This window comes from Myotis nattereri, assembly GCF_964212035.1.
Source record: "Myotis nattereri genome assembly, chromosome: 6".
Classification (NCBI taxonomy): domain Eukaryota; kingdom Metazoa; phylum Chordata; class Mammalia; order Chiroptera; family Vespertilionidae; genus Myotis; species Myotis nattereri.
The window spans coordinates 2,669,765-2,696,927 of record NC_138081.1 but is presented as its reverse complement, the minus strand read 5'-3'; the positions used below and the strand labels follow the sequence as shown (position 1 = coordinate 2,696,927).

At 47.9% G+C, this 27,163-nt stretch overlaps 1 protein-coding gene across 3 annotated transcripts; it reads left to right on the top strand.

Moving 5' to 3' along the window:
- The first annotated feature begins 476 nt into the window (after nt 1-476).
- Nucleotides 477-22,792, top strand: PPP1R10 (protein phosphatase 1 regulatory subunit 10). 3 transcript variants are annotated; one of them, XM_081094465.1, is made up of 21 exons: nt 477-509; nt 728-1,247; nt 3,547-3,619; nt 6,897-7,014; nt 7,677-7,763; nt 7,887-8,022; nt 8,704-8,755; nt 16,382-16,459; nt 16,599-16,775; nt 17,197-17,302; nt 17,390-17,502; nt 18,339-18,439; nt 19,077-19,221; nt 19,299-19,457; nt 19,557-19,803; nt 19,935-19,998; nt 20,102-20,296; nt 20,425-20,500; nt 20,677-20,790; nt 20,962-21,546; nt 21,762-22,792. In XM_081094465.1, the coding sequence occupies exons 4-21, from the start codon at nt 6,908-6,910 to the stop codon at nt 21,869-21,871; spliced, it is 2,652 nt and encodes an 883-aa protein (XP_080950591.1). In that variant the 5' UTR covers nt 477-509; nt 728-1,247; nt 3,547-3,619; nt 6,897-6,907; the 3' UTR covers nt 21,872-22,792. The 3 variants fall into 3 exon arrangements, with proteins under 3 accessions (XP_080950591.1, XP_080950589.1, XP_080950590.1); XM_081094463.1 differs by lacking the exon at nt 3,547-3,619; XM_081094464.1 differs by lacking the exons at nt 477-509; nt 728-1,247 and having other exon boundaries at nt 1,901-3,619.
- The last annotated feature ends 4,371 nt before the right edge of the window (nt 22,793-27,163 follow it).

The window sequence follows — 27,163 nt, the reverse complement described above, 5'->3', positions numbered from 1 at the left end:
ACGCTAATTTCAACTGCGTCACAGTGGAATTCGGCCTCAAAACTGAGTTTTTGATGAACCAGTCACGACGATTCTTAGGTCTCATACTTAGAGCGAGCCTTTTAAGCAATTTTGAAGGCGATTTTGGCCGACGTTCCCACAGTACGCATGCGCCGGCCCAGTTCCGCCAACCAAGGATGAGAAATATTTTCGGGGGCGGAAGTGGTGAAGGCAGAGGAAAGGGAGGCGCTAATCTCTCCGGTTATGCGCACGCGCGTCCCGCCTCCTCAGGAGGAGGCGGGAAAATGTCCAGAGAGTGACGGGAAGTGGGTAGTGGGCTGAGCGAAGGTGAAGGAAGGATAGCCAATCAGCTAGTACGTTGTCTTTCGGGTTAACCAATGAATTTACGCCTCGCGCACAATGTCTCGCGACAGGGGAAACGCACTAACACATTTGGGCGCATTGGGTGGTGTCCGGATATAAAAGGCTCCGCCCGCGCGGACAGCCGCCATTCTGGGGTTCGTTTAGAGGTAAGTTCTTGTGTTTTGTCGGTTGGGGGTTAAGATTTTACTGAGAGCGTTGGCCTGGGAAACGGATTTGGCATGGCTTTCCTTAAGCGCCTCGGCTTATATAAAGTTCCGGACTGGACACGGAGGTGTTTGAGACCGCGAAAGCGGTCGTCTGGGTGTGTTTAAAAAGCAGCCCGTACTGATTACCTCTTCCTCCCCTTGTGTTCTTTTTATCCCAGGTTTGAATTTTCACGGAGAAAGACAGGCCGGCCACCAGGAAAAAAGAAACGAGCCGCATCCACATCTAAGCCCTTGAGAGGATCCTGAGCGGGGGGAAAGGGGAACCGCAGCCACCAGCCCAACCACTGTGTCTTCTGCCCTCTCCCACTTCTTTGCCCACCCACCAGCCCACGCTGCTTGGGACTTGAAATCTGTGGCCGAAGGACCGTCACCACATAACTGCAAAAATAATCCACCACCCTCCCTCCCCAAACCCACCCAAGTCCACTTATCCAGCGTTTATTTTTTTTAATCAACTCAGAACTTTTTTTTATGACCCCCCCCTCCCTAAATGGAGTTGGGTGGGGGGGGGTGAATGCTGAGTTGGCCTTTGTTTTTTTTAAAAGCCTTTTTGATCCAATGAGGCCCCCCAAATAGAGTTTTGGGTTCTGGTTGGTGGTTTTATTTTTTTTTTTTCTCCAAAATTTTAACCCCCTTCCCCCTGAGCCCGAGGTGCTGACGTCGCAAAAAAATTGGATAGTAAGTGTCGAATTTTGAAAAACGAGCCTTGCAACAAGAAATCAACGTTTCCCTTGGTGAAACCAAAAATAATGAGAGGAGGAAATGAGACCATAGAACAAAATAGAGAACTGGAGGAAGGACCGAGCCGGTCCATCTCCACTAAGAGGGGCCTTTGGCTCCGAGCCTCGTTCTCTGCCACCTGCCCGCCCTGCCCTGCAGGCGGGAGGCCAGCGAGGGAGGATTTGACGGTTAACCCTTCGCAATCCAGCCATTGCCAGACTGCCCGCGCCAAGTGCTCTGTTCGGAGGGTGCCCTCCCTCGGCAGCAGTCTCCAAAGGGTTAATGAGCTCACATACAAAAATGGGGGATCTTGTGCTCCGGAGGCCCACTTCTTTGTGTGTGAGACGAGCAGGGCGCCTTTCAATTTGCCAGATTAATAAGCAATCTGTACATAAAGATTGCAGGGTAAGGAGATGGGCACAAGGACTAGCTGGCTGTGACTTAGATTGTTAAATCCTCTCAATTTAATGTAATGTGCTTGGGGTATATTTGTGGTTAAAGTAGGTGGCAATCTAGAAATAAAGATTGCAAGACACTTAATAAGGGACAAAATATAATCTTAGTGCCAGTACATACAAGATAATAGTTTAAATGTTTTGTAATTGTTGGAGATTGCATAAGTTATTTAAAAGCAAAAGGTTAACATTTTAACGATACTTTTTGATGGGAATAGAGGGTGGGGAGGTTGGGAAATGTGGAATTAAGGAGTATAATTTTTAAAGCCATTTAGTGCATTTGAATGCTAGCTTTCTAGGAGATGTGTGTCGTTAAAGGATTTCTTTTCCTTCCCTGCTTCAATATGGCGACTTTCCTTGTCCTTTTGTCTTCCAAGCAGTGTTGCAGGTTGTGTCTCCCATTTTGTCCTCAACCCTGTCCGTTGAGGGCCCAAGAACCCCCTCCTTTGTTCGGAGGGTGGGGGTGGTCGATGGTAGGTGGAACCTCAATTGCAAGTTAGTTCTTCCCCGCATAAAATTGTTAACCTTTTAATTGCTTTTACTTTCACAACGCTCTTATTCAAAATAGGTCAGAGACTTCAGGATGGGGGACTGGGATAGGATTATTACTGTGTTTCCACCCCCCCCCCCCGCCCCCCAAAAGTGTTCTCTGCTGTGACCGGCGGCGGGGGGCCTGCTGCGGCTCCGAGACAAGATGGCGCCCTGCCTCCTGCTCCTCTGCCGGCCCCGCCGCGCCGGAAGCGCAGGGGAGGGGCGTCCTGGCTGATGCAGGCGAGCCCCTCCCCCGAGCCTGTGCCTTCTGCACTCCGGGCGCGGGGCCAGCAGACCTTTTCCTTTCTTTAGAACATTGTCTGTTAAAGCCTTTATTTTAAAAGGCAAGAAAGCCCACAGGAATTAGGTCTTCAAGCTGCTCATTTGCTTGGGGAGTCTAGTTTTTTTAACTGACAGCCTGATGCTTTTCCCCTTTTACTCATCACAGCTGCTTGGAAGTATTCCCACCTAGTTGCCAGGGGTAGGAAAGGGGGCCTGGGGGCCTGGAGACAGACAGGGCTTGTGCAAGTAACGGGCAGATGGGCCCGGGTGGCAGCCACGCCACCGCTGCGCAGGCCCGTCCTTGGCTCCTGCGTCGGGCCGCCTTGTATAACGAGCATCTGGGGGAGGGGGCGTCGCAGGCACTTCTCCTCCATCACCCATGCCCCCTCCGCCCGGGGCTGCCCTGTTCCGCGCTGTCTCAGGTTCTCCAGTTGCTTAGCTCCTGTACATTGGTACTGGGATGAGAAGTGAATCTTAGGAAAGGAGGCGGCAGTTGTAAACTCAAGGCAGGGGGATTCAAGCTACGGTTTCTGGTAAGCAAAACCTTTCTGGTATTACATTTCACAGCCTCATTTCTTTTATTCCCAAGAGCCACCTTTTTTTAAAATTTCTTTCCTTACTTTGTAAAAGAAATTCCTTAAAATGGGAGAATAATGTCTTCGTTTTCAACTCGTGCAGTGCCATAGCAGTTGGTGCACATTGGAAGCCATGCCCTGAGGTTGGTAGTTGGTGTCCTGTTCCTTCTACTTCTTCAAAGTCAGATCTTTATCAATCTCTCCATATACTTTACTTTTTTAAAGTCCTACATTGAATCATGGTTCTAGGCAGAACTGGAAAGTCATTTTGTACAACTGCCATGGTGACTTGGGTGAGACTTCAGGGCTAATTTTCTACTGGGTGTGAATTCCCAAATTATTAAACTTCTGGAATGGATGGGAGGGATGTGTCTTCCACATGTCTATTGACCACAAGTTTTTTTATCTTTTAAGCAGTTTGCCATATGCCTCTGCAGCATACCTTCCTTGGGAGCTGAACATTTGCCACTGGGGTTCCTGATCTCTAGTGAGCAGATGAATAAAATCTTCATTAACATGGGAGATGGGAAACAAAGCCTTCTAGAGAGCCACATCCTTCCAGAGAACCTGATCCTTGTAGATTGTGGCCAAAGTTCTATTCTGGAATCCTTTCCTGTGGGGATGGGGTAGGGTGGTGATTTTATGAATAAGCTTTTGGTGAGCTCCTGTACCCAGGTTTTCAAAATGACTGAGGTACAGGGCTTACTACTTAGGAAAAAGGCACAACCTTGGCAATCGCCAGAGACATCATTCAGTCCACTGTTGAGTCATGTAATGCCTCAAACACCGAAGGGAAGGGGAATGTACGGGATTAAGTACAAAGTATTTTCATTTCCAAAAATACTCAAGCCTCCAAGCTAAGGGAAAGGCCTTCCTCCTTTGCTGGAAAGAGTATTGTGGTTGTTTTAAAAAGGACTTGACTTGTGTAGAATTTTTGTCCTGAACCAATCAAGTTCTGTTTTATTGGTGATGGGAAGGAATAACAGCCAAGCTAAACATTTTTCACCCTATGTGATGAAATAACCCTCAAGTATACCTCATTTTGGAGGCAGGAATTGGTGTTACTTCTGGACTTTTAAACTATCTCTGGTAAGAACAGCAGACCTCTCCCCAGTGCCTGTATCCGTGTGGAGGTCTCTGCCCACAGCGTCCTCCATAAGAAAAGCCCAGCAGAGGACCAGGTGGAGATAGGCCAGGGTGTGCTTCCCGCCACTTTCTGTACTGCCTTCACGGAAATTAAAGTTTATCATGTGCTGGCTTACTTTTGGTTCCAGGAAACTTACTCAGGCTTCCATTGCAGTCTCCATATGACTAGGTAATGATGACCCTTGGTCACGGCCCTCCCTTGGTCAGCTCATTGCCTTTTTACTGGAGGCCTGTGCCAAGAATGTAGGTTCTTTATTCCTTTCCACTTGAATATCTTGGACTTCTTTCAAAATGTACTGAATTCAAAAGAGGGAAATTAGGTTGTCAGACACAGAGTCCTTAATATTAAATGAGTAAAAGCTAATCTTCCTGTAGGAAAGTTATCATGAGAAAACTCACCTTTTAATCACAAGATTGGTGCTTGTGATACAAAATTTAGTTTTGTTTATTGTATTTCCAAAATATAATAGAGGAAAATAATGGAAAAGTGAATATTTAACATTTTTATTGCCTTGTCTCCTAGCTTCTCTTGACAATTCTTGCTTTTTATGAATTGGAATGGGAAAATTCCTGCGTCCCATTCCAAACAGAAGGCACTGGACAGAATTTAGCACTGTGCTAACTGATCTCTTGTCTCCCGCCCTCTTACATGAAGGATCATTTTAACTCCGGTGATAACTTTTTTATAGTTTCTGAAGGAAGTAGGGTAGCAGGCCTATTGGCTTAACTGATAGTTGAATATGTAAAGGGGAGTTCTCCATGGTGAGGTATATTCAACTCTGGGTTTGACTCAAATAAGTGGGGTCGGCTATATTCAGGGAGGACTGGTTTGAAGTGATGTTAGTTTAATTGAAGGCTTTTTGTCAAATTGTATTTATGTTGTTGCTGATAATATGTTATTTAGATTTGTTCATTGCTTTTTCAGTCTCCAGTAGATGGGAAATCTGTTTTATATTTCCCTTTATTGTATCTACATATCTTTATAGTGTATATATCACAATATAGTGTAGTATATTACTACATGGGAAAAATTCCTTTAACCCTGTGTTTGTCTCTATAAGAACCACCACAGTTCAGTGGATTGGGCCTGTGCACTTCAATCTTACCTGGTATGCTATGTCAGTGTTTTTTCCCCTCTGACTTCAGGTTCTGCTGTCCTTGTAGAGGTCCCAGGGTGGCAGTCACAGCACAATTAACCCAGATTTGCTCCCCTCAGCATTTCTTACCTCCCTCCCCTCTTCAGCCCACAGTTTATGATCTCAGGAACCAGCCTCCTCTCCTCCCTGCTTCTGCCTTTTCTTACCTAGGTGGTTAGGACCTCTGCAGTTCAAAATTTACTGGCCTTTTTGTTGGAAGGACTTCAAGGTTAAGATTGTGTGTGTTTTTGTCTGAGAACTAATTTGCATTATAAGAAAACTTCTCTTTCTGCACAAAATATAGTTGCTTTGTAGAACCTTGATTTTCCCACACTGCTGCAGGGAGCTGGTCTGTTAGCTGCGCTAGAAGCAGTGTGCATGAGGTGGGCTGCTCCTTGCTGTCTTCCCACCCAGTGTGTTAACTTCATTTCCCAAATGCAGATATTACTGAGGTAGCTTTCTTTTTTGGTTCTCAGAGGTGTTTCAAGGCTTTGGGGATAAAAAATACCAATCAGAACCATATTGATTCTCAACTTCCTCTCTGGAACTTGGTTTCTAGCCTAGAAAATGCTTCACAATTCTCTGTCCCATATCAGCAGTTTAACTCCTTTTCTAATCTGGTCTAAACTAGCTACTTAAAATTTAATGGCATTTTCCCAGCTTCTACCTTTATTCTTTCAGGCCTTTCTTAGAGATCTTGAATAATGATATGATTTTGAGGTGGTTGGGAATAGGGTGTCAGATTTGCATCTTTGTGTTTGAAACCACAAACCTTGCTCTTTGAACCAATAAAAACCTGTGCAGTGTTTGGTTAATGAGAGACAATCTATTTAAGGCTTAGGAGGACCTGCTTGATTTCCTTTGCATCCATTTGTCTCCATTTCTGGGAGCTACCCACACCTCCCCTGAGGAAAGGTTCTGTTTTCAAGTTTTGTTTCTCCTCTGTCACCTATCACTTTAGCCGAGATTGTCGGCTGGTGCAAGCAGCACATATTCTGCCACTTGTGGGCTAAGATAAAAAGGAAGCGATTACTTTTAGCACATTTAGCCCGACACCCAAGATTGGCCCAGTCTTACCAAGTCACAGTATTGTTTTGTTTTCAAACCAGATTTACCAGCGATGAAGGAGAGACAGGACTTAATAAGGAAAAATACCTCTGAGAATTGAGCATTTTGTTAGAGGAATGTGTCAGCTCTGTACTATCTAATGGAGTTCAGCTGTCCTAGGAAGGCTGTACCTGGGAGGGGAGAGAAGGGTGTCTTCCCTTTAGTCGTAGCCGTGCTTAACTTGCCAGGGCTGTTTGCTCAGTGCTGGCAATGGTCTCTGTTGATTTTTCTTAAAAATGGTGAGTGTAGTTGAACATAAATTGAATAATTCATCACTATGTTTTATCAAATGTGTAAATGGAATTTATTAGAGGGCATAGTGGCACTGTCCTTGCCGCCCATTTATTCTGTTGGTTGGTTTTGTCCTCATCCTAGAAACTTCGATCATGGGTTCGGGTCCCATAGACCCCAAAGAGCTTCTCAAGGGCCTGGATAGCTTCCTTAACCGAGATGGGGAAGTCAAGAGTGCGGATGGGATTTCCAAGATCTTCAGGTGAGTCTGTCCTTTTCAAATTTGTTGCGGGTGGAGGATATTGTGTGTTGTAATTAAGGCAGACAGGCCGAGGTGTTCCTGGAGAGGAAAGGGAAAGTCAGTGGGATAGGATTGAAATCCAGTAATTTTAGAATAAGTGATAGGAAAAGGTGAGCCCTTGGTTCCTGGCTATAATGGAATGAGATATTTGGATATCCACCGTCACAAGGGAGTCACCCTTTGGAAGGAAGGAAGCAGGGAGCCAGGTGATGGAATTCTTGGTTCTGGTTTGGGTTGGTCAGGTTTCACATCCCCAGACTGTCATTTCCTTCAGGGATCCTTAAGTTTCCCAGGGGGAGCAAATGGCTAAGCCCGTCCTGAACAGGCCACTAAAGGCTGGTTGTTGAGGGTTGGGATGTTTTACCTGCGAGCAGAATCAGATGTGGCCTGTGTGTTAGGGGAGCAGCGATGCTCACCGCCCCCAGATCAGAGACTCAGTGTCTCCCAAGTTCTCTTCCATCCTCCCGTGGGTTTCATTTCACTCTGGATCCATCCCATCCTCCTAGAGGCCATGTGCCCAAGTGATCAGGGATGTGCAGGTGCTCTCACAGGCTAGAGGCTTTGCTGTGGGAAGAAGAGGCGCTCTGTGGCTGCTCCGTTCCTAACCTGCCCCTTTCCTACAGCCTGATGAAGGAGGCACGGAAGATGGTGAGTCGGTGCACTTATTTGAACATTCTCCTGCAGACCCAGTCATCAGAAATACTGGTCAAGTAAGTGGGGATCTGGGTGACTGCGACGGAGTTCCTGGGTTGTCGGTGGGGAACGAGGAGTGTGGGATGTGATCCTTCCAAAATCCAGGAAGGGCATCAGATTCTCCTCCTGCCTGCCTACAGGTTTATTGATGTTGGTGGCTACAAGCTTCTTAACAATTGGTTGACGTATTCAAAGACGACCAACAACATTCCCCTGTTGCAGCAAATTCTGTTGACCTTACAGCACCTACCACTCACCGTGGACCATCTCAAGCAGGTACCTTCCGCCTTTCCTACCTCAGTGCCTCTTCTTTGGTTGAGCCTGACAGATGAGAAACTTAACACTGACTCTGAGGAGGCTGTGTATCTTGGGCCTGTGAGGTAGAATGGTAGGAAAAATAGGAAATTGGAATCAGAAGACTTGGTTCAGTTTATCTCCTTCAAATGGTGTATATCCTTGGGGCACTCCATATTTCTGAGCCTCAGTCTTTTTCATCTATAAAATGGGAATAATTGTATCTACCTAACTGGATTGTTCCAAGGATATAACTATGCCCACAAAGGTGTGTTTCTTTTTTTTTGTTAATCCTCACCCAAGGCTATTTTTCCATTTATTTTTAAGGAGAGTGGAAGACAGAGAAATAGCAATGTGAGAGAAACACATGAATTGGTTGCCTCCTGCACGCACCTGACTGGGGCCAGGGCCAGGGAAGAGCCTGCAACCAAGGTACATGCCCTTGACCGGGTTCGAACCCAGGACCCTTTTGTTCTGCAGGCTGACACTCTATCCACTGAGCCAAACCGGCTAGGGCCCCACAAAGGTTTTTAAATAAGACTATGCCCACATAGTCACTGTTAAGGGACTATGAAAAGATTGTGAGTGATTTGGGGGCTTGTTCACTCTGAGTGGCCTCACTGTCCTGGCATTTATCTTTCTGCTGTTCCCCGTTTCTCATAGAACAACACAGCCAAACTGGTGAAGCAACTGAGCAAGTCAAGTGAGGATGAAGGTAGGGGCCAGGCCTTCCTCTGTCTGGGCCTTCCTCCATTACTTACACTTAATTCCCTGTCTATCCCCATCCTTGGACTGTACCTTCCTTCCTTACTCTTTGTACTTCCTCTTGCTTTTCTCTTCCTTTTGAAAATTTAGTTCCTCTAACCCAGTGGTTCTCAACCTTCCTAATGCTGCGACCCTTTACTACAGTTCCTCATGTTGTGGTGACCCCCAACCATAAAATTATTTTCGTTGCTACTTCATAACTGTCATTTTGCTACTGTTATGAATTGTAATGTAAATATTTGATATGCAGGATGTATTTAGGCGACCCCTATGAAAGGGTCGTTTGACCCCCAAAGGGGTCGTGACCCACAGGTGGGGAACCGCTGCTCTAACCTGTCCCCTGTCCCCTGTCTACTGGTCTCAATTTCGAATGGGATTTATTAATTTCTCTACTATTGAGGATAAGATAAGGTACCATACTTTAACCAGAAGCTGATTCTTTTTTTTTTTAATCTTTATTTTATTTTAGAGATAGAGAAATTTTGTTCTGTTGTTCTACTTATTTATGCATTCATTGGATGTTTCTAGTATGTGCCCTGACTAGGGATAGAACCGGCAACCTTGGTGTACCAGGACGATGTTCTAACCAATTGAGCTAACCAGCCAGGACTATAAGCTGATTCTTTTTTTTAAAATATATCTTATTGATTTTTTACAGAGAGGAAGGGAGAGAGATAGAGAGTCAGAAACATCAATGAGAGAGAAACATGGACCAGCTGCCTCCTGCACACCCCCCACTGGGGATGTGCCCGCAACCAAGGTACATGACCTTGACCAGAATCAAACCTGGGACCTTTCAGTCCGCAGACTGACGCTCTATCCACTGAGCCAAACCAGTCTTGGCTATAAGCTGATTCTTTTTTTTTTTTTTTTTTAATATTTTTTATTGATTTTTTTACAGAGAGGAAGGGTGAGGGATAGAGAGTTAGAAACATCAATGAGAGAGAAACATCGACCAGCTGCCTCCTACACACCCCCTAACTGGGGATGTGCCCGCAACCAAGGTACATGCCCTTGACCGGAATCGAACCTGGGACCCTTCAGTCCGCAGGCCGGCACTCTATCCACTGAGCCAAACCGGTTTTGGCATATAAACTGATTCTTAAGAACTCTTGGTGCACCCTGGCCAGATGGTTCAGTTGGTTAGAACGTTATCCCAATACACCAAGATTGTGGGTTCGATCTCTGGTCAGGCACATACAAGAAGCAACCAATGAATGTGTAAATAAGTGGAACAACAGATCAATGTTTTTCTCTCTCTCTAGTCAATGACTAAAATTTTAAAAATATGGTGCAAAAGTCATACACTTAAAATTCTTTGGGGAAAAGTATCATCATTGACTTCTCTTTTTCTATATACTATAATAGTTCTGTCATTTGACACCTTCCTATAGGGCATGGGCAGAATCCCAACTCCTGGAGTATATCATATATTTCATACCAACAGATTCTTCTCTTTTCTAAGACAAAGGGTTTTGGAGCTCCTGGCCATGGCCATACAGTTCTGGCTTGAAGATAAAACCTGGCTCCAGAAAATCACAGGCTTTTTTTTTTTTTTTTTTTAAGAAAAAAAAGGTGTGTACCCAAGGGTTCCAGGCCCAAAGATTTTACTCACAGCATAAATCAGGAACACAAGACCCTAGTATCCCGCAAGTGAGAGCGGGATACTAGCAGAGTGGATCCCCTGGTAAGGTTTGCTCTTGGTCTAAAGGGAGCGGTGCATGAGACCCTTTCAGAAAGAGGCTTTGGCCCTTTGGTGTAGAGAAGCCGTGGGCAAACTACGGCCCGCAGGCCGGATCCGGCCCGTTTGAAATGAATAAAACTATTGAAATAAAAGACCGTACGCTTTTATGTAATGATGCTTACTTTGAATTTATATTAGTTCACACAAACACTCCATCCATGCTTTTGTTCCGGCCCTCCGGTCCAGTTTAAGAACCCATTGTGGCCCTCGAGTCAAAAAGTTTGCCCACCCCTGGTGTAGAGGGAGCATCTAGGCCTGGGCCAGCCTTTCTGAAATTCCTTTAGTTAACAGGAGAAAACACTGGGAACACGTTCTAAGATAAAGGATTTATTAGGCTAAGTGAAATAAGCCAGTCAGAGAAAGACAAATATCACATGATGTTACTTATATATAGAATCTAATGAACAAAATAAACTGACAAAGTAGGTCCAAAGGCATGGAAGCGTGGAACAAACTGACAGATCTCAGAGGGAAGGGGAAGGGGAAGGGCGGCGGGAAGAGATTAACCAAAGAACTTACATGCTTACTAGAGGCCTGGTGCACAAATTCGTGCATGGGCGAGATCCGATAGGGCCAGGCCAGCCAGGGGGAGGGGCCGGCCTGAGGGGGAGCTGTGGGCAGTTGGCCAGCTGGCCCCGCCCCCTGGTCGAACTCCCGGTCGAGGGGACAATTTGCATATTAGCCTTTTATTATATAGGAGGATATGTACAATTCAGGCAGCTCAGGGACACAGATAATAGTGTGTTGAAGGCTGGGGGTGGGGCAGAGTCTGGGTAGAAATTGCCCTGACAGAAATCGAACCATGACCTCCTGGTTCTTAAGTCAATGATCAACTATGGAGCCACGCCAGCTGAACTCTCCTCTTTTAAAAATAAGTTTTTATTGACAAGAGAGAGAGGAAGGAAGAGAGTGATAAACATTGATCAGTTGCTTATTGCACACCCCCTACTGGGGTTCTTAGCCCATAGTACAGGCATGTGCTCTGACCCATAATCGAACTAGTGACCTTTCTTTTTTTTTTTTAATAAATCTTTATTGTTCAGATTTTTACAGTTGTTCCTCTTTCTCCCCCCATAGCTCCCCTCCACCTGGTTCCCACCCCACCCCTTGCCTTTACCCCCCACCCACTGTCCTCGTCCATAGGTGTACGATTTTTGTCCAGTCTCTTCCCGTACCCGCCCCACTCCCCACCGAGAATAGTCAGTCCGCTCCCTTTCTATGCCCCTGATTCTATTCTATTCACCAATTTATTCTGTTCATCAGATTTTTTATTCACTTGATTTTTATTTTTTTATTTTTTATAATATATTTTATTGATTTTTTACAGAGAGGAAGGGAGAGAGATAGTCAGAAACACCGATGAGAGAGAAACATCGATCAGCTGCCTCCTGCACATCCCCCACTGGGGATGTGCCAGCAACCCTGGTACATGCCCTTGACCGGAATTGAACCCGGGGCCCTTCAGTCCGCAGGCCGACGCTCCATCCACTGAGCCAAACCGGTTTTGGCAATTCACTTGATTTTTAGATTCACTTGTTGATAGATATGTATTTGTTGTCACTTTGTTGTTCATAATTTTTATCTTTACCTTTTTCTTCTTCTTCCTCTTCTTAAAGAATACCCTTCAGCATTTCATGTAATACTGGTTTGGTGGTGATGAACTCCTTTAGCTTTTTCTTGTCTGAGAAGCTCTTTATCTGATCTTCAATTCTAAATGATAGCTTTGCTGGGTAGAGTACTCTTGGTTGTAGGTTCTTGCTATTCATCACTTTGAATATTTCTTGCCACTCCCTTCTGGCCTGCATAGTTTCTGTTGAGAAATCAGCTGACAGTCGTATGGGTGCTCCCTTGTAGGTAACTGACTTTCTTTCTCTTGCTGCTTTTAATATTCTCTCTTTGTTTTTTGCCCTTGGCATTTTAATTATGATGCGTCTTGGTGTGGTCCTCTTTGGATTCCTTTTGTTTGGGGTTCTCTTCGCTTCCTGGACTTGTAAGTCTATTTCTTTCACCAGGTAGGGGAAGTTTTCTGTCATTATTTCTTCAAATAGGTTTTCAATATTTTGCTCTCTCTCTTCATCTGGCACCCCCATAATTCGGATGTTGGTATGCTTGAAGCTGTCCCAGAGGCTCTTTGCATTATCTTCATATTTTTGTAGTCTTTTTTCCTTTTGCTTTTCCGGTTGGGTGTTTTTTTCTTCTTTGTATTTCAAATCTTTGACTTGATTCTTGGGATCCTTTAGTCTGCTGTTGGATCTCTGTATAATATTCTTTATTTCAGACAGTGTATGCTTAATTTCTAATTGGTCCTTTTTCATATCCTTGAGGGTCTCACTAAATTTCTCAGAGGTTTCTAGAAGATTCTTGAGTAGCCTTATAATCGTGGTTTTGAACTCTATATCCAGTAGTTTGCTTTCCTCTATTTCTGTCATTTGTGACCTGTTTCTTTGTCTCCACATTTTGGCTGCTTCCCTGTGTTGATAGAGTGTCTTTGTGTGCTAGGTGTCCTATAGGGCCCAGTGGCTCAGCCTCCCTAATTACCTGAGTTGGACACTCTTGGTGCACCCCTTTGTGGGCTGTGTGCACAGTCTTGTTGTAGTCAAGCCTTGATTGCTGTTGGTATCACTGGGAGGAATTGACCTCCAGGCCAATTGGCTGTGAGGACCAGCTGTGTCTACAGTGGGAGAACTTCTGTGCTGGAGACACCCTTATGGGGCAAGACTTGCTTCAGTGGGGCTTTGGCGCTCACTGAGTCTGCCCCCTGAGTGTGTCTCTTATGGATCTGAGGAGTTGTAATCTGGATGGTCCCAATCTGACCACTGGGTAGACTGGCTCTTGGATCTTCAAGGATGTGCAAAGTCAGCCACTGCCTGAGGCCACCCAGCAGGAACTACAGAGAGATCTGCAGATTCCTCCTCTTTGTTTGGGGTTTGGAGATGCCCAGATGAGACGCAGCTGTGAAGTAATGCAGGCTGCTGACGAGCCTTCGGCCTTCTTTTGGAAGCTCTGGGGTTCTCTGAGCCAGCTACAGTTTGACAGGTTTTTAGGTGGAGAAAGGCCAGGCCATTAGTATGCAAAAGCCTCTGCGCACAGCTTGGGTAGGGTTGTAAATTGGGTGGGTCGTGGTCTCAGGGAATCACGGCGCCGTGCTAACAGCAATGGTTGGCTATCGGCCCTTCCCCAGATAGGTCCCTGGTTCTCTGTGTCTCACGGGCCCGTGCAGGAATAATGACCGCTGCAAGCACCTCTGCGAGAAAGCCACCCTCATGTTCCAGCCCAATGCCAGACAGTCCAGTTTCTCTCCATATGAGTCTGGGTCCCCAAATTCTCACTTGGAACTGGAGTTCAGAGCAGTCGGGAACTTGTATCTCCCTCCCGGTTGAAAAAGACAACAGCGTACACAGCTGCCACCCCCTTTCGCACACCTCTGTACCTCCACACTTCCACACCTCTGCACCTCCTACCCGCTTCAATACATTTTTCTCTTTCCTTCTAGTTGTAGAATTTCCACTCAGCCAGCCTTCCCATGGTTCTGGATGATATTCGTTTTGTCTTTTAGTTGTAGTTTCAATGTGGTTGTGCGCGGCATCAAGTTCAGTTGTTTACTATGCTGCCATCTTGGTTGTACCCCCAAGCCAGTGACCTTTTGATGCTCAGCCAACTGACCCAGACTGGCCAGGGCCCCTACCTTTCAATTATTTTAGTTGTATTAATTCCCAGTTTTTAGGTCCTTTTAGATACTTCAATATCTTTGTGACATGTCAGAGTTACCTATATAATAAAAGGCTAATATGCAAATCAACCAAAAGGCAGAACAACCAGTTGCTATGATGAACACTGACCACCAGGGGGCAGACGCTCAATGCAGGAGCTCCCCCTGGTGTTCAGTGCACTCCCACAGGGGGAGCACCACTCAGCCAGAAGCCCTGAGCTGGGCTTATGGCTGGTAAGCGCAGCAGCAGTAGCAGGATCCTCTCCTGCCTCCATGGCAGCACTAAGGATGTCCGACTGCCGGCTTAGGCCCACTCCTAAACCGGCAGTCGGATATCCCCCAAGGGCTCCCGGACTGCAAGAGCATGCAGGCCTGGCTGAGGGACCCCCCTCCCACTGAGTACTTGAATTTTGTGCACCAGGCCTCTAGTCTGTAATAATAATTTATAGCATAATACATATCCCAGAAAGCCCATTAAGTCATTGCACATCTGTTGTTCCTTCTCTGTCAGATATATTGTCCCTGTTTTCTTGGGATCCTTATACCCCCCACCCACTGTCCTCGTCCATAGGTGTACGAGGCTGGCTAAATATTTCTGCCTTCTTTGAATATAGATTTAATTATTCTTATACTTCCTTTGGATACAGAAATTAGTACTTATCGACTATAGTGAAGTCTCATTGGACCATACTCTCAATTGCTCTGAAAAGGTTTTAGGGGTTTCCTGCATTGGGAATACATTGGGATTCAGCTTGCCTTAGGTACAGAAATTGCCAGTGTGTGACTATTTTGAAAAGTTAGGTTTTCATGTTAATATGACAGTCTCATTATTAAATTAGTCCAAAAGTGGAAATGTTGTCAGGAAGAGAGATTCCATAGATAAGAGATGTTATTTGCCAAGTACAAAAAGAAAGAGCAACAAATTCTATTCTTTAAAATTCTCTGACCTCTTTTTTCTTTAGATAAACTGCAAACCTAAATTGGTCTGTTTTTCAGCTCTTTTTTCATCCTTGATATACTTAATTGATTTCCTAAAAAGGTTGCCTAGAAAGTCTTTTGTAAGATGAAGGTAAATTAGCGTCCTTTGCATTAAGTTCACCTTCAGGACAACACAAACAATGCTGTTCATTTTAGAAGCTAGTGGCCCTTCAGATACTTGAACTCTGCTACCTTTCTTCTGATTTTAGTTTCTGGGGTTTTTTTTTAGTTAATCCTCACTTGAGGATATTTTTTCTATTGATTTCTCTTTTTTTAGAGAGAGAGTGGGTGGAGGAGGGCAGAGAAACATCGATTTGAGAGAGAGACATCAATTGGTTGCCTCCTACACGCTCCCTGACCAGAGCCGGGGATCAAGCCTGCAACTGAGGTACGTGCCCTTGACTGGAATCGAACCTGCAACCCTTCAGTCTGAGACCCGACTCTTTATCCATGTGCCAAACTGGCTAGGGCTCCTTTCTCTAATTTTAACAGAAAGGGAAGAGCATATATATATTTATATATGTTCATTCTGCCACTTCCTAATTTTGTGACTAATCTCTATTCTTCTATTGAGGTGAGTCAATGTTACGATCTCATATCAATATTTTTCTCTTCTCCCATCCTCTCTGAAATCAATAAAAATATATTTTTAAAAGTAATAATGTATTGAGGGGGAGATAGATAGAAACATCAATAATGATAATCATTGGTTGGCTGCCTCCTGCACGCCCCCTACTTGGGGATTGAGCCTGCAACCCAGTCATGTGCCCTGACCTCCTGGTTCATAGGTTGATGCTCAACCACTGAGCCACTCCAGACAGGCAATACACCATTCTTTAAAAAAAAAATTTCACGTTGTAACAATTACAGGAAATATAGAGGGGTGGGTAAAAGGTTTATAAATAATACAATAAAAAGTAAATAATAAAAAAATATAATAAAAAAAATAATAATAATAAAAAGTAAATAATAAAAGAATAAACTTTCATGTACTCACAACTGTAAACCTATGTTTGCCCACCCTGTATATATGAAGCAGTGATATAGTTTTTATAATATAATAAATGTTCGGATATCTCTATTTTCTGTTACTGGACAGATAACATTTTAAGTTATTTAGGCATTTCCTCTTTCTGTCCCCTCAGAGCTCCGGAAGTTGGCCTCCGTCCTCGTCAGCGACTGGATGGCTGTCATCCGCTCCCAGAGCAGTGCCCAGCCTGCTGGTGAGCTCCCAGGTCCTTTGTCCCCGTATTGATTTATCTCCCATGGGATGTGGCCTCCAGTGTCTTTAGCCTGCTTCACCGCTACCTGACAGTCTTTCTCTTTGATCTCAATAAAATCTTTTACTTTGTTTTTCCACAGCAGAAAAAGATAAGAAAAAGCGAAAAGAAGAGGGAAAGGGTCGAACCACGCCCCCTGAGCGACCTTTAACCGAGGTGAAGGCTGAGCCCCGCGCTGAGGAGGCCCCAGAGAAGAAGAAGGAGAAGCCTAAGTCTCTTCGAACCACAGCGCCCAGTCATGCCAAGTTCCGCTCCACTGGTGAGGCTGCTGGCAGGCCCTGGGGGGCGGGTCTGTGGGCATGTGCACACCCAGGGCCTTCTGGTGGAATTGCTGGATTATGATGTGGGAAAAGAGGAAGACTTGCGGGAGAAGCTCAGGGGATTCTACAAAGCTGGATGAACCGAGAGGAAAAGTCAAGAAGGTGGCCCTGGCCAGTGTGGCTCGTTGGGTATTGTCCTGTGCACCAAAAGGTCACCGGTTTGATTTCCGGTCAGGGCACATGCCCAGGTTGTGGGATGGATCCCCCAGTAGGGGGCATGATCGATGTGTTGCTCTCACATTGATGTTTCTCTCTTTTCCTCTCCCTTCCTCTCTCTAAAAATCAACTAAAAATCTTTAACAACAAAAGAAGTCAAGAGGGTGGGTGGGAATTCAACCCCACCCCATGTCTCTTCCCCAGGATTAGAGCTGGAGACCCCATCTTTGGTGCCTGTGAAGAAAAATGCCAGCGCAGTGATGGTTTCTGACAAATACAACCTTAAGCCCATTCCCCTCAAGCGTCAGAGGTAGGGACTGTGCTGGACTTCTGAGTGGGTTGGGTCTGAGGCCACGAGAAAGAAGGGCAGTGTTCCTGACAGTTCCTCTTCTAACAGCTCAGCAGCTGCCCCAGGAGACACAGCTCCCCATGCAGAGAAGAAGTACAAGCCACTCAACACAACACCCAATGCTACCAAAGAGATCAAAGTGAAGATCATCCCACCACAGCGTGAGTCAGAATGGATTGAGTGTGGGGGCAAACTCTTCATGGGATGCATGGGGGCGGGGGAGGTCCTTCTCTTTAATGTTCCATTTTCCTTTGATTTCTTGGTGCCCTTTAATTTTTGCACCTCTGAAGCAGTGATGGCGAACCTTTTGAGCTCGGCGTGTCAGCATTTGGAAAAACCTTAACTCTGGTGCCGTGTCACATATAGAAATTTTTTTATATTTGCAACCATAGTAAGACAAAGACTTATGTTTTTGATATTTATTTTATATATTTAAATGCCATTTAACAAAGAAAAATCAACCAAAAAAATGAGTTCGCGTGTCACCTCTGACACACGTGTCATAGGTTCGCCATCACTGTGTTAGGGGCACTCCCAGCTGGCAGGGTGATCTGTCATGTCCACAGGGCTGGCTCTGTCAGGTGCCTGAACTCTAGTTCATATCCAAAACCACGGCTTTGCCTACCTTTAATAGGAAGAGAATAGCCCGGCTGGCGTGGCTCAGTGGTTGAGTGTTGACCTATGAAGCAGGAGGTCACGGTTCATTTCCCAGTGTGGGGTGTGCAGGAGGCAGCCGATCAGTGTTTCTCTCTCATCATTGATGTTTCTATCTCTCTTTCTCTCCCTCTCTGAAATGAGTAATAAAGATATATATTTTAAAAAATAGAGTATAATGTCAGGAATTTCCTGTCCATATGCTTCCTGGCCACCTTGAGCTAACTGTGTCCCAGGTTGAGGCAGGGTCTGCCCAGACCCACTTTACTGCCCAGACTGGTTCTATAGGAATAGGATTGTAAAGGAGGTATGATGGTTCCATTTATGCTTCTTCCTTTTGTAGCTATGGAGGGCCTGGGCTTCCTGGATGCGCTCAACTCAGCCCCTGTTCCAGGCATCAAAATTAAGAAGAAGAAGAAGGTGCTGTCGCCTACAGCTGCCAAGGTATGGGCCCTGGGTGGTAGGCGTGGCAGGGTGTAAAGGTAAAGTCAAAGGAAGGGCCCGGAGCCCTGGCCAGTGTGGCTCAGGTGGTAGTCCCATGCACCCAGTGGTGGCTGGTTCGATTCCTGGTCAGGGCACCTTGTTGTGGGCTCAGTCCCTAGTAGGGGGTGTGCAGGAAGCAGATGATCGATGTTTCTCTTTAAAATCAATAAAAACAGTCCTAACCGGTTTGGCTAAGTGCATAGAGCATCGGCCTGTGGACTAAAGGGTCCCAGGTTCGATTCTGGTCAAGGGCATGTACCTTGGTCGTGGGCACATCCCCAGTAGAGGGTGTGCAGGAGGCAGCTGATCGATGTTTCTCTCATCGATGTTTCTATCCCTCTCCCTTTCTGTAAAAAATCAATAAAAAACATACTTAAAATCAATAAAAACACTTTAAAAAAAAAGAAGGGCCCTGCAGCTCGGAGTTGGGGAGGGCAAAAGGAGTTTGTCTGATGCAGACTGGTGACGATGGGCAGTGTTTGACATAGATCTTCGTTTATATGAACTGTTGGGGGTACTGCCCCAGACCCCGCACTAGTGCCTTGCCTTGACCTTAGCTTTTCTGTCAGCTCATTAACTTCTTTTCCTTTCACAATAGCCAAGCCCATTTGAAGGGAAAACAAGCACCGAGCCAAGCACAGCCAAACCTTCTTCCCCAGAGCCAGCACCTCCTGAGGCTATGGACACCGACCGTCCAGGGACCCCAGTTCCCCCTGTGGAGGTTCCAGAGCTGCTGGACGCAGGTCAGTCCAGTGGCTGGGCCAGGCTGGGGGGTTTCCCAAGGGGAAGGACCTGCATCTGAAACCTCTCCTGCTTACAGCCTCTTTGGAGCCAGGAGCTCTGGATGCAAAACCAGTGGAGAGCCCTGGCGATCCCAGCCAGCTGACGCGGAAAGGCAGGAAGAGGAAGACGGTGACGTGGCCTGAGGAGGGCAAGCTGAGGGAATACTTCTATTTTGAACTGGATGAAACTGAACGAGGTTAGAAGTCGAGTTGACTATCTAATAGGCGGGCACAGAGCGTTTCAAAGGGCTGGTTGTGCTTACTCTTCCTCTTGCTTTTTTCCTCCTTGCCAATAGTAAATGTGAATAAGATCAAGGACTTTGGCGAGGCAGCTAAGCGAGAGATCCTGTCAGACAGACATGCATTTGAGACGGCCCGGCGTCTGAGCCATGACAACATGGAGGAGAAGGTGCCGTGGGTGTGCCCCCGGCCCCTGGTTCTGCCCTCACCTCTTGTCACCCCTGGAAGCAACAGCCAGGAGCGGTACATCCAGGCTGAGCGGGAGAAAGGAATCCTTCAGGAGCTCTTCCTGAACAAGGAAAGGTGAGCGGAATGGGGTGCCTGCCCTGGGTTGATTACGGAGAGGGTGGAGGTTAGGAAGAAATTCGAGGGCCTGGATCAATAATTTGACCATCATTCTTTTTTTTGCTTCCCCCCCCCCCCCCTCATGCTAGCCCTCATGAGCCAGATCCTGAACCCTACGAGCCCGTCCCCCCGAAGCTCATCCCCCTGGACGAGGTGAGTGTGAAGTGACGACGGGGCTGTGATGGATGCTGATGCAGCTGTTGGGCGTGACTCCCCTTCATTCCGTGGTGTCCTCACTGCTCTGCTCTGCTCTCAGGAATGTTCCATGGATGAGACTCCATATGTTGAGACCCTGGAGCCTGGGGAGGCCGGTGGCTCACCTGATGGGGCAGGTGGCTCCAAGTTGCCTCCTGTTCTGGCCAATCTTATGGGAAGCATGGGTGCTGGGAAGAGCCCCCAGGGCCCTGGAGGAGGAGGCATCAGTGTCCAGGAGATCCTCACCTCCATCATGGTATGAGCTCTCATCCTCGTTTCTGCTTTGTTGGCCACGCCCCTCCCCGTACCCCAGTCCTCCTCCTCTTCCTGCGTCCCTCCTCTGGGCTCTCCCTTTCTCTGCTGATGAGGACTGTTGCTCTCTAGGGTAGCCCAAATAGTCACCCCTCGGAGGAACTGCTGAAGCAACCAGACTACTCAGACAAGATCAAGCAGATGCTGGGTAAGGTCAGGGCCAGCCAGGGCTGGGCTGCATGCAGTCGGTGGTCAGACGTGGGGATGGGATGGAGATTAGACCCTGCCAGCTGGTCTTCAGGGATCCCTGGGGCACACATAAGTGGGAAGGATGTCACTCTGCTAGAAGCCTCTTGCTGACTATTGGACTCTTTTCATTAACAGTGCCACATGGACTCTTAGGCCCCGGCCCAATAGCCAATGGTTTCCCACAAGGAGGCCCTGGGGGCCCCAAGGGAATGCAGCACTTCCCCCCTGGCCCTGGGGGACCTATGCCAGGTAGGCGGTGACTAGGGTGTTGGAATAATGGGCTTATCTGCTAACCTGTGGTCTGGTAATAGTGTAGGATTGACCAGAAGGAGCAGGGAGGTGGCGTAGGGTGGGGGGGAGATGGCTTAGGGTGGGAGGGAGCAGTCTCTGAGTGTAACATCTCCCTTTTTTTCCTAACAGGTCCCCATGGAGGTCCTGGAGGCCCCGGTGGGCCAGTGGGTCCACGTCTCCTGGGTCCCCCACCCCCTCCCCGGGGTGGTGATCCCTTCTGGGATGGCCCTGCTGACCCCATGCGGGGTGGCCCGATGCGGGGGGGACCTGGACCTGGACCTGGACCTGGACCTGGACCATACCATAGAGGTCGTGGTGGTCGAGGGGGAAATGAACCTCCTCCCCCTCCTCCTCCATTTCGAGGAGCCAGAGGAGGTCGCTCTGGAGGAGGACCCCCAAACGGACGAGGGGGCCCTGGTGGGGGCATGGGTGGAGGACACCGTCCCCACGAAGGCCCTGGTGGGGGCATGGGCAGTGGCAGCGGCCATCGTCCTCATGAAGGTCCTGGTGGGAGCATGGGTGGAAATGGCGGACATCGCCCCCACGAAGGTCCTGGACATGGGGGACCCCACGGCCACCGGCCTCATGATGTCCCTGGTCACCGAGGCCATGATCATCGAGGACCACCTCCTCATGAGCACCGTGGCCATAATGGCCCTGGCCACGGAGGAGGGGGCCACCGAGGGCACGATGGCGGCCACAGCCATGGAGGAGGTGAGGATGAGCCCCGCCCCTGTCTGACTGGGAGTGTCACACCCGGGGTGCTAGGCTGAACCTGAGGCCGCCTGTCCCAGCCTGTGGCTGTTCCTACCCCAGCCCTTCCCCACACCCCGGGCTCTCTCTGAAAGTTCTCTGGCTCCGTGGCTGTGGAGGTGGCGAGGGTGGTGGTGCCCTAGCGTCTCCTCCCTAACCGCCCGCCCTCTTTTCAGACATGTCCAACCGCCCCGTCTGCCGACACTTTATGATGAAGGGCAACTGCCGCTATGAAGACAGCTGTGCCTTCTACCACCCGGGGGTCAACGGGCCCCCCCTGCCCTGAGGACCCGCCTGCCCCCCACACTGTTATGGCTTCTGTGAGGCCCGTCTGTCCCATCCCCAGCTGAGGAGGAACCGGCCTCCTCAGTACCCCCTGCTCAGTCCTGGGGTTTCTGATCACTGGTGCACCCCGTGTACACGCTCCTCCAGGCGGGAGGGCAGACCCGCTCAGCCCTGCCTGCGAAGAGGAGGCTCGGAGATGGCTGGCTTCACTTCCTGAGGAGACGCCCTGGAAGCCCAGCTCCTTTCCAGCGTTCCCTCTCGTGCCGAGGGCACCTGACTGTGCCAGCCCTCCCCGTGCACGGAGCTCTGACGTGGGATCAGCTGCCCTCCCAACCATCCCAGCCAAGACCACCATTCCTCGGGGTGGGGAGATGAGAAAAGGGGATATCGGCTATCCCACTCCGCTGAGAGGGCTCCCACTGCACACCGGCTGGACACATCCAGAGCCCTTCTCAGCGAGGTCAGACTAGGCAGCCTTCTGTGAGCGCTGCGGCTGCACCTGCATCGCGGCGGCTGGTGGCGGTCCTCCCTGCACACACAGCTCCTGCTGGAAGCAGGCACTGCAGGGAGACCAGCTGTGCATGAACTGAAGCCCGGCACCCCGGGCCCAACAGTCGCACTGCATGCACCGCCTTGGGAGTTCACACACTTCTGTCCCCACCTGGAACCTTGGAGTGAGGCCACCTCTGAGTCCCCATCGGGCACCGTCCTGGGTGCGTTCAACAACACACTGGCCCTTCCACAGCCCTCTCTTTCACCCGTCTCGTATCAGTTGTTTTCTATGAAAACAGTGGATTGGTTGGGTTTTGTGCAAGGTCTTGGGTTAGAGCCACAATGGATTTGAGGATGAGTATTTTTTCTTTTGGTTTTGTATATTTTGTACATTAATAATAAACAGTGGAGAGAGAAGCAGCTTATTTAACCCCTGATGTGTTTGGACTCCTTGAAAAACAAAACCCAGCCATGACCAGCTGTTTTAGGTGCATGAATACAAACCTTCGTGGAGCTAGCAAGCTCTACCTTCAAGTCATAGTTGATTTAAGTGAGAATGCTGATGCGATGCGCTCTGCACAGGAGGTCCCAGGACCAGCATTCTTGGAGAAGGCGGTGAGGCCCGGGACAGCCTATGGCTGGGCCTGCCAGCTGTGAAGTGCTCTGAGAAGGAGGTGAGAGGACAGGAGGAAAGAGCAGGAGTGGCTACAGGAGAAATCCATGAGCAGTGTTTTTGAGAACAGTCCAGGGGAGAGGAAAGTGTAGACCTCTCTTTGCAAAGAGTGACTGCAGAGCTGGAGGAAAGGGCAGGCCTGCTGCGAGGGGACGGGGAGGTCTAGGACCCAGCTTCCTCGTTGAGGGAGGTGTGAAATCAAGGGCCTAGGTGATGGGATAAGATTCCTGGGAGACAGGAGGTTTTGGAGACCAGAACATGGAGGGATAGAATTAACTTTGAATAAGAAGTTAAGTCTGCTATTTTTAAAAAATATATTTTTATTGATTTCAGAGAGAGAGCGAAGCATCAATGACAGAGACCGTGATTGGCTGCCTCCTACATCCCGCCCCCCTACTAGGGATTGAGCCCACAGCCCAGGCATGTGCCCTGACCAACCAGGAAGTGAACCGTGACCTATGAACTCCTGATTCATAGGTCGACGCTCAACCCACTTAGCCACGCTGACCGGGCTAAATCTGCTATTCTTAGAACTAGAAATTAGAATATTACATTTTGGGGGGAGAGAAGAGTGGTTTTCACCAGAATGTCTGAAGGGCCTGTTAGAAGACAGATTGGACCCCTAGCTGGTTGGCTTAGTTGAGTGCCATCCCATGGATTCCCAGTCGGAGCATATACCCAGGTTGTGGGTTCAATCCCCAGTCAGGATGCATGGGGGCAGCCAAGCGATGTTTCTCTCCCTCTCTCTCTAAAATAAAATTTTAAAAACATTAAAAATAAGGTGGGTGGGGTGAGCAGCAAATCCTCTGATTCAGTGGATCTGGGATGGGTCCCAGAATGTTTCTGACAAGCTCCCTAGTGTTGCTGATGTGGAAAATGAAGTCACTGCCCTACAAGTTTCTTGGCTGTTATTTTCAAGATTGGCCATATTTACATCTAGCGAGGCCAGCGGTGCCTTTTTTCCTCCCTTTGTCCAGGCTCGGGAGTGACGCTCGGGCAGCCAGCCTGCCGTTGCTCTGTGCACTTAGGAGAGGGCCTGGGAGGAGGACATAAGCTAAAGGTGAAATACCAACGAGGTACACAGCTCGAGTGAAAAGCATGTCAATCCACGGGGCCTACTTAACTTGAGTTTCTTTCCTTCTGGTGCATCCAGTGTCTGCTTCGCACCTCCTTCCCGCCCCGCAATAGGCCAAAGAGCCTTTGGAGCGAGCTTCACGTTGCCCGTTATAATTTAAAGAGGAGTCAGTCATTTTCCTTTCAAAGTCTCCACAGAAACTTTTCCGGCCCTGGCCAGTGTTAGCCGCACAACCGCAGGGCTGTGGGTTCGACTTCCAGCTAAGGGCACGTACTGGGGTTGCAGGTTCAGATTCCCGGGCCTGGTCAGGGTGAGTGTGGGAAGTAACGAGTGGCTGTGTCTCTTTCACATCAGTGTCTGTCTCTCCGCCCCGATTCCCTTTCACACTCTCTAAAAATCACTTGAAAAAATACCCCCGGGTGAGGATTAACAAAAAAGCAATGCAGGCAGGGAGAGAGGCTGCGCGCTCATCCATTTCACCAAACCCATGGACCATGAAACCCTGCAGGCTCTTCTCTCCCCTTTAGGTTTTTTTCCTTTCTGCTTCCACCCCCAACCCCCAAATCCTATTCAACTTCTGATGTCTCTCAACCCTTCCATCTCCAGTTCTGAGTTCTCAGCATTGCAGTTCTCCCATTTCTGTTCCTGGGAAATCCACCCTGCCTGGGTCGCTCAGGGTGTTGTCCTCATATGTCAGGGTTGAGGGTTCTATTTCTGGGGGCACATACAAGAAGCAACCAATGAATGCATAAATAAGTGGAACAACAAAATGTTTATCCTTTTCTCTCTTAAAAAAATTATAAAATCCTACCACCTCAGCCCAGTATAATTAAGTACTAACTCAACATATTTGCTGCTGCTTGGCAAACTCCCTTTTTTTTTTAATCCTTACCCGAAGATAGTTTCCACTGATATTTAGGAGAGAGTGAAACAGAAATATCGATGTGAGAGAAACACATGGGTTGGTTGCCTCCTGCATGCGCTCTGACCAGGGCCCTGGCTGGGGAGGAGCCTGCAACTGAGGTAAGTGCCCTTGATTGGAATTGAACCCGAGATGCTTTGGCCCACAGGCTGATGCTCTATCCACTGATCAAATTTTTATTGATATTCTTGGGTTTCGAGCTGCAACCTGGGCATGTGCCCTGACCGGGAATTGAACTGGCAACCTTTTGGTGCACAGGATGACACCCAACCAACTGAGCCACACTCGCCAGGGCTCCAGCTTGTTTATATTTTTTACTTCTTTATGAATGTATTGGGATGACACTGGTTAGTAACATTATACAGGTTCTAGGTGTCTACACATTCGGATGCTTCCCCTGAAGGCTCTTCTTCCCACTCATCTGGTTCACTCCTTCACCTCCTTCAGGCCTCGGCTTTCATGTTACTTCCTCTGAGGTCTCTACTAGTCACTCCATGTCAAGGGGACACCCTCTCCTCCCGGAGATACGCTCCGGGGCACCCCCGTTCCCAGTTGCGCAGCTGACTCCGGGTGCTGCCGCTGGGACAGAGAACCACTGCCCTAGGACAGCCAGGGGAGCGTCTCCAGCACTGGCCACAGGGCCACTCTTCCGTTCTCAGGCCCCCTTTGAGTTCTGTATGGCCACAGGGCTTTCCTGTTTCCATGGTAGCACTAACAAGACTTCCCTAAAATGCCTTGTGTTCCTAAAACAGTCCTATCCTGGCTCTCGCTTGGATCTAGGACTTAGCTTTGGTCATCTTTTGTTGTTAATGCTCACCGAAGGATCATTTTTCCCCATTGATTTTTTTAGTGTGGAAGGGAGCAGGAGAGACATTGCTGTGAGAGACACATCAATGTGTTCCCTCCCGCACACACCTGACCAGGCTGGGGATTGAACCTGCAGCCCAGGGACATGCCCTCAACTGGAAACCGAACCCGTGGCCCTTCAGTTCACAGGCTGGTACTCTAACCACGGAGCCACACCAACCAGGGCAGTCATCCTTTTTTAATTCTCACTTGAGGATGTGTTTTTTTTCTTTATTGATTAAGGCATTACATATGTGTTCTTATTGCCCCATTGTCCCCCCATCCCCGCCCCTCCAAAGGATATGTTTTTGAATTCCAGACAGAGAAAGGGAGAGGGAGAGACAGACATCAATGTGAGAAATATTGATCGGCTGCCCCCATATGCTCCTGACTGGGGACTGAGCTTGCAACTTGGGTATGTGCCCTGACCAGAAATCGAACTCTCAACCTCAGTATACAAGACAACTTTCCAGCCCTAGCAGGTTTGGCTCAGTGGATAGAGGTCAGCCTGTGGACTGAAAGGTCACAGGTTCGATTCCGGTCAAGGGCACATGCCCGGATTGTGGCTCGGTCCCCAATAGGGGGCGTGCAGGAGGCAGCTGATCCATGATTCCCTCTCATCACTGATGTTTCTCTCTCCCTCTTCCTTCCTCTCTGAAAAAAAAAAAAAAAAAAAAAAGACAACACTCCAACCAAGCCACCGGGCCAGGGCCTCATTGGCCTTGTCCATTCTGCAGGTTAGGGAGATGCCCAGAGCACTGGTGAGGTCAACAGGGCCATCATTCCAGGACCAGCCCCTGCACAAGGCAGGCAGGTGTCCGCAGTCTGTCATTAGGAAGCTGAGAAGTACTACTTTATGGGAACATCTGTGCTGCTCACTATGTACATTAGTGCAAAATTTGTAGGTACTAAAAGCTGTTTATGAATAAAAATATTTAATTCTGTTAATGAAATTGCATTTCCAGGCTTTGGGTTACTCATACACTGTGCCATGTGAGTTTGTTATTTTTTCCATGTTCTGGTTCAACATTGTTTTTGGTGGGAGGAGTGGCATCCTTTTGCCCATACTTAGGTATATTAATTTCATTATACTAGTGTCCCAGTGCATGAATTCATGCACATTGAAAGGAAATTAATTAGAAGAAATATTTTAATATCGCTATTCACCCTTTCTCGATAATATAAGTGTCAACCAAATTCATGATCGACAATGACAGATCGAAACACATGTGTGATTGGAGCCAGCAAGAGCTTTATATGTAGTCGAAACCAGTTTGGCTCAGTG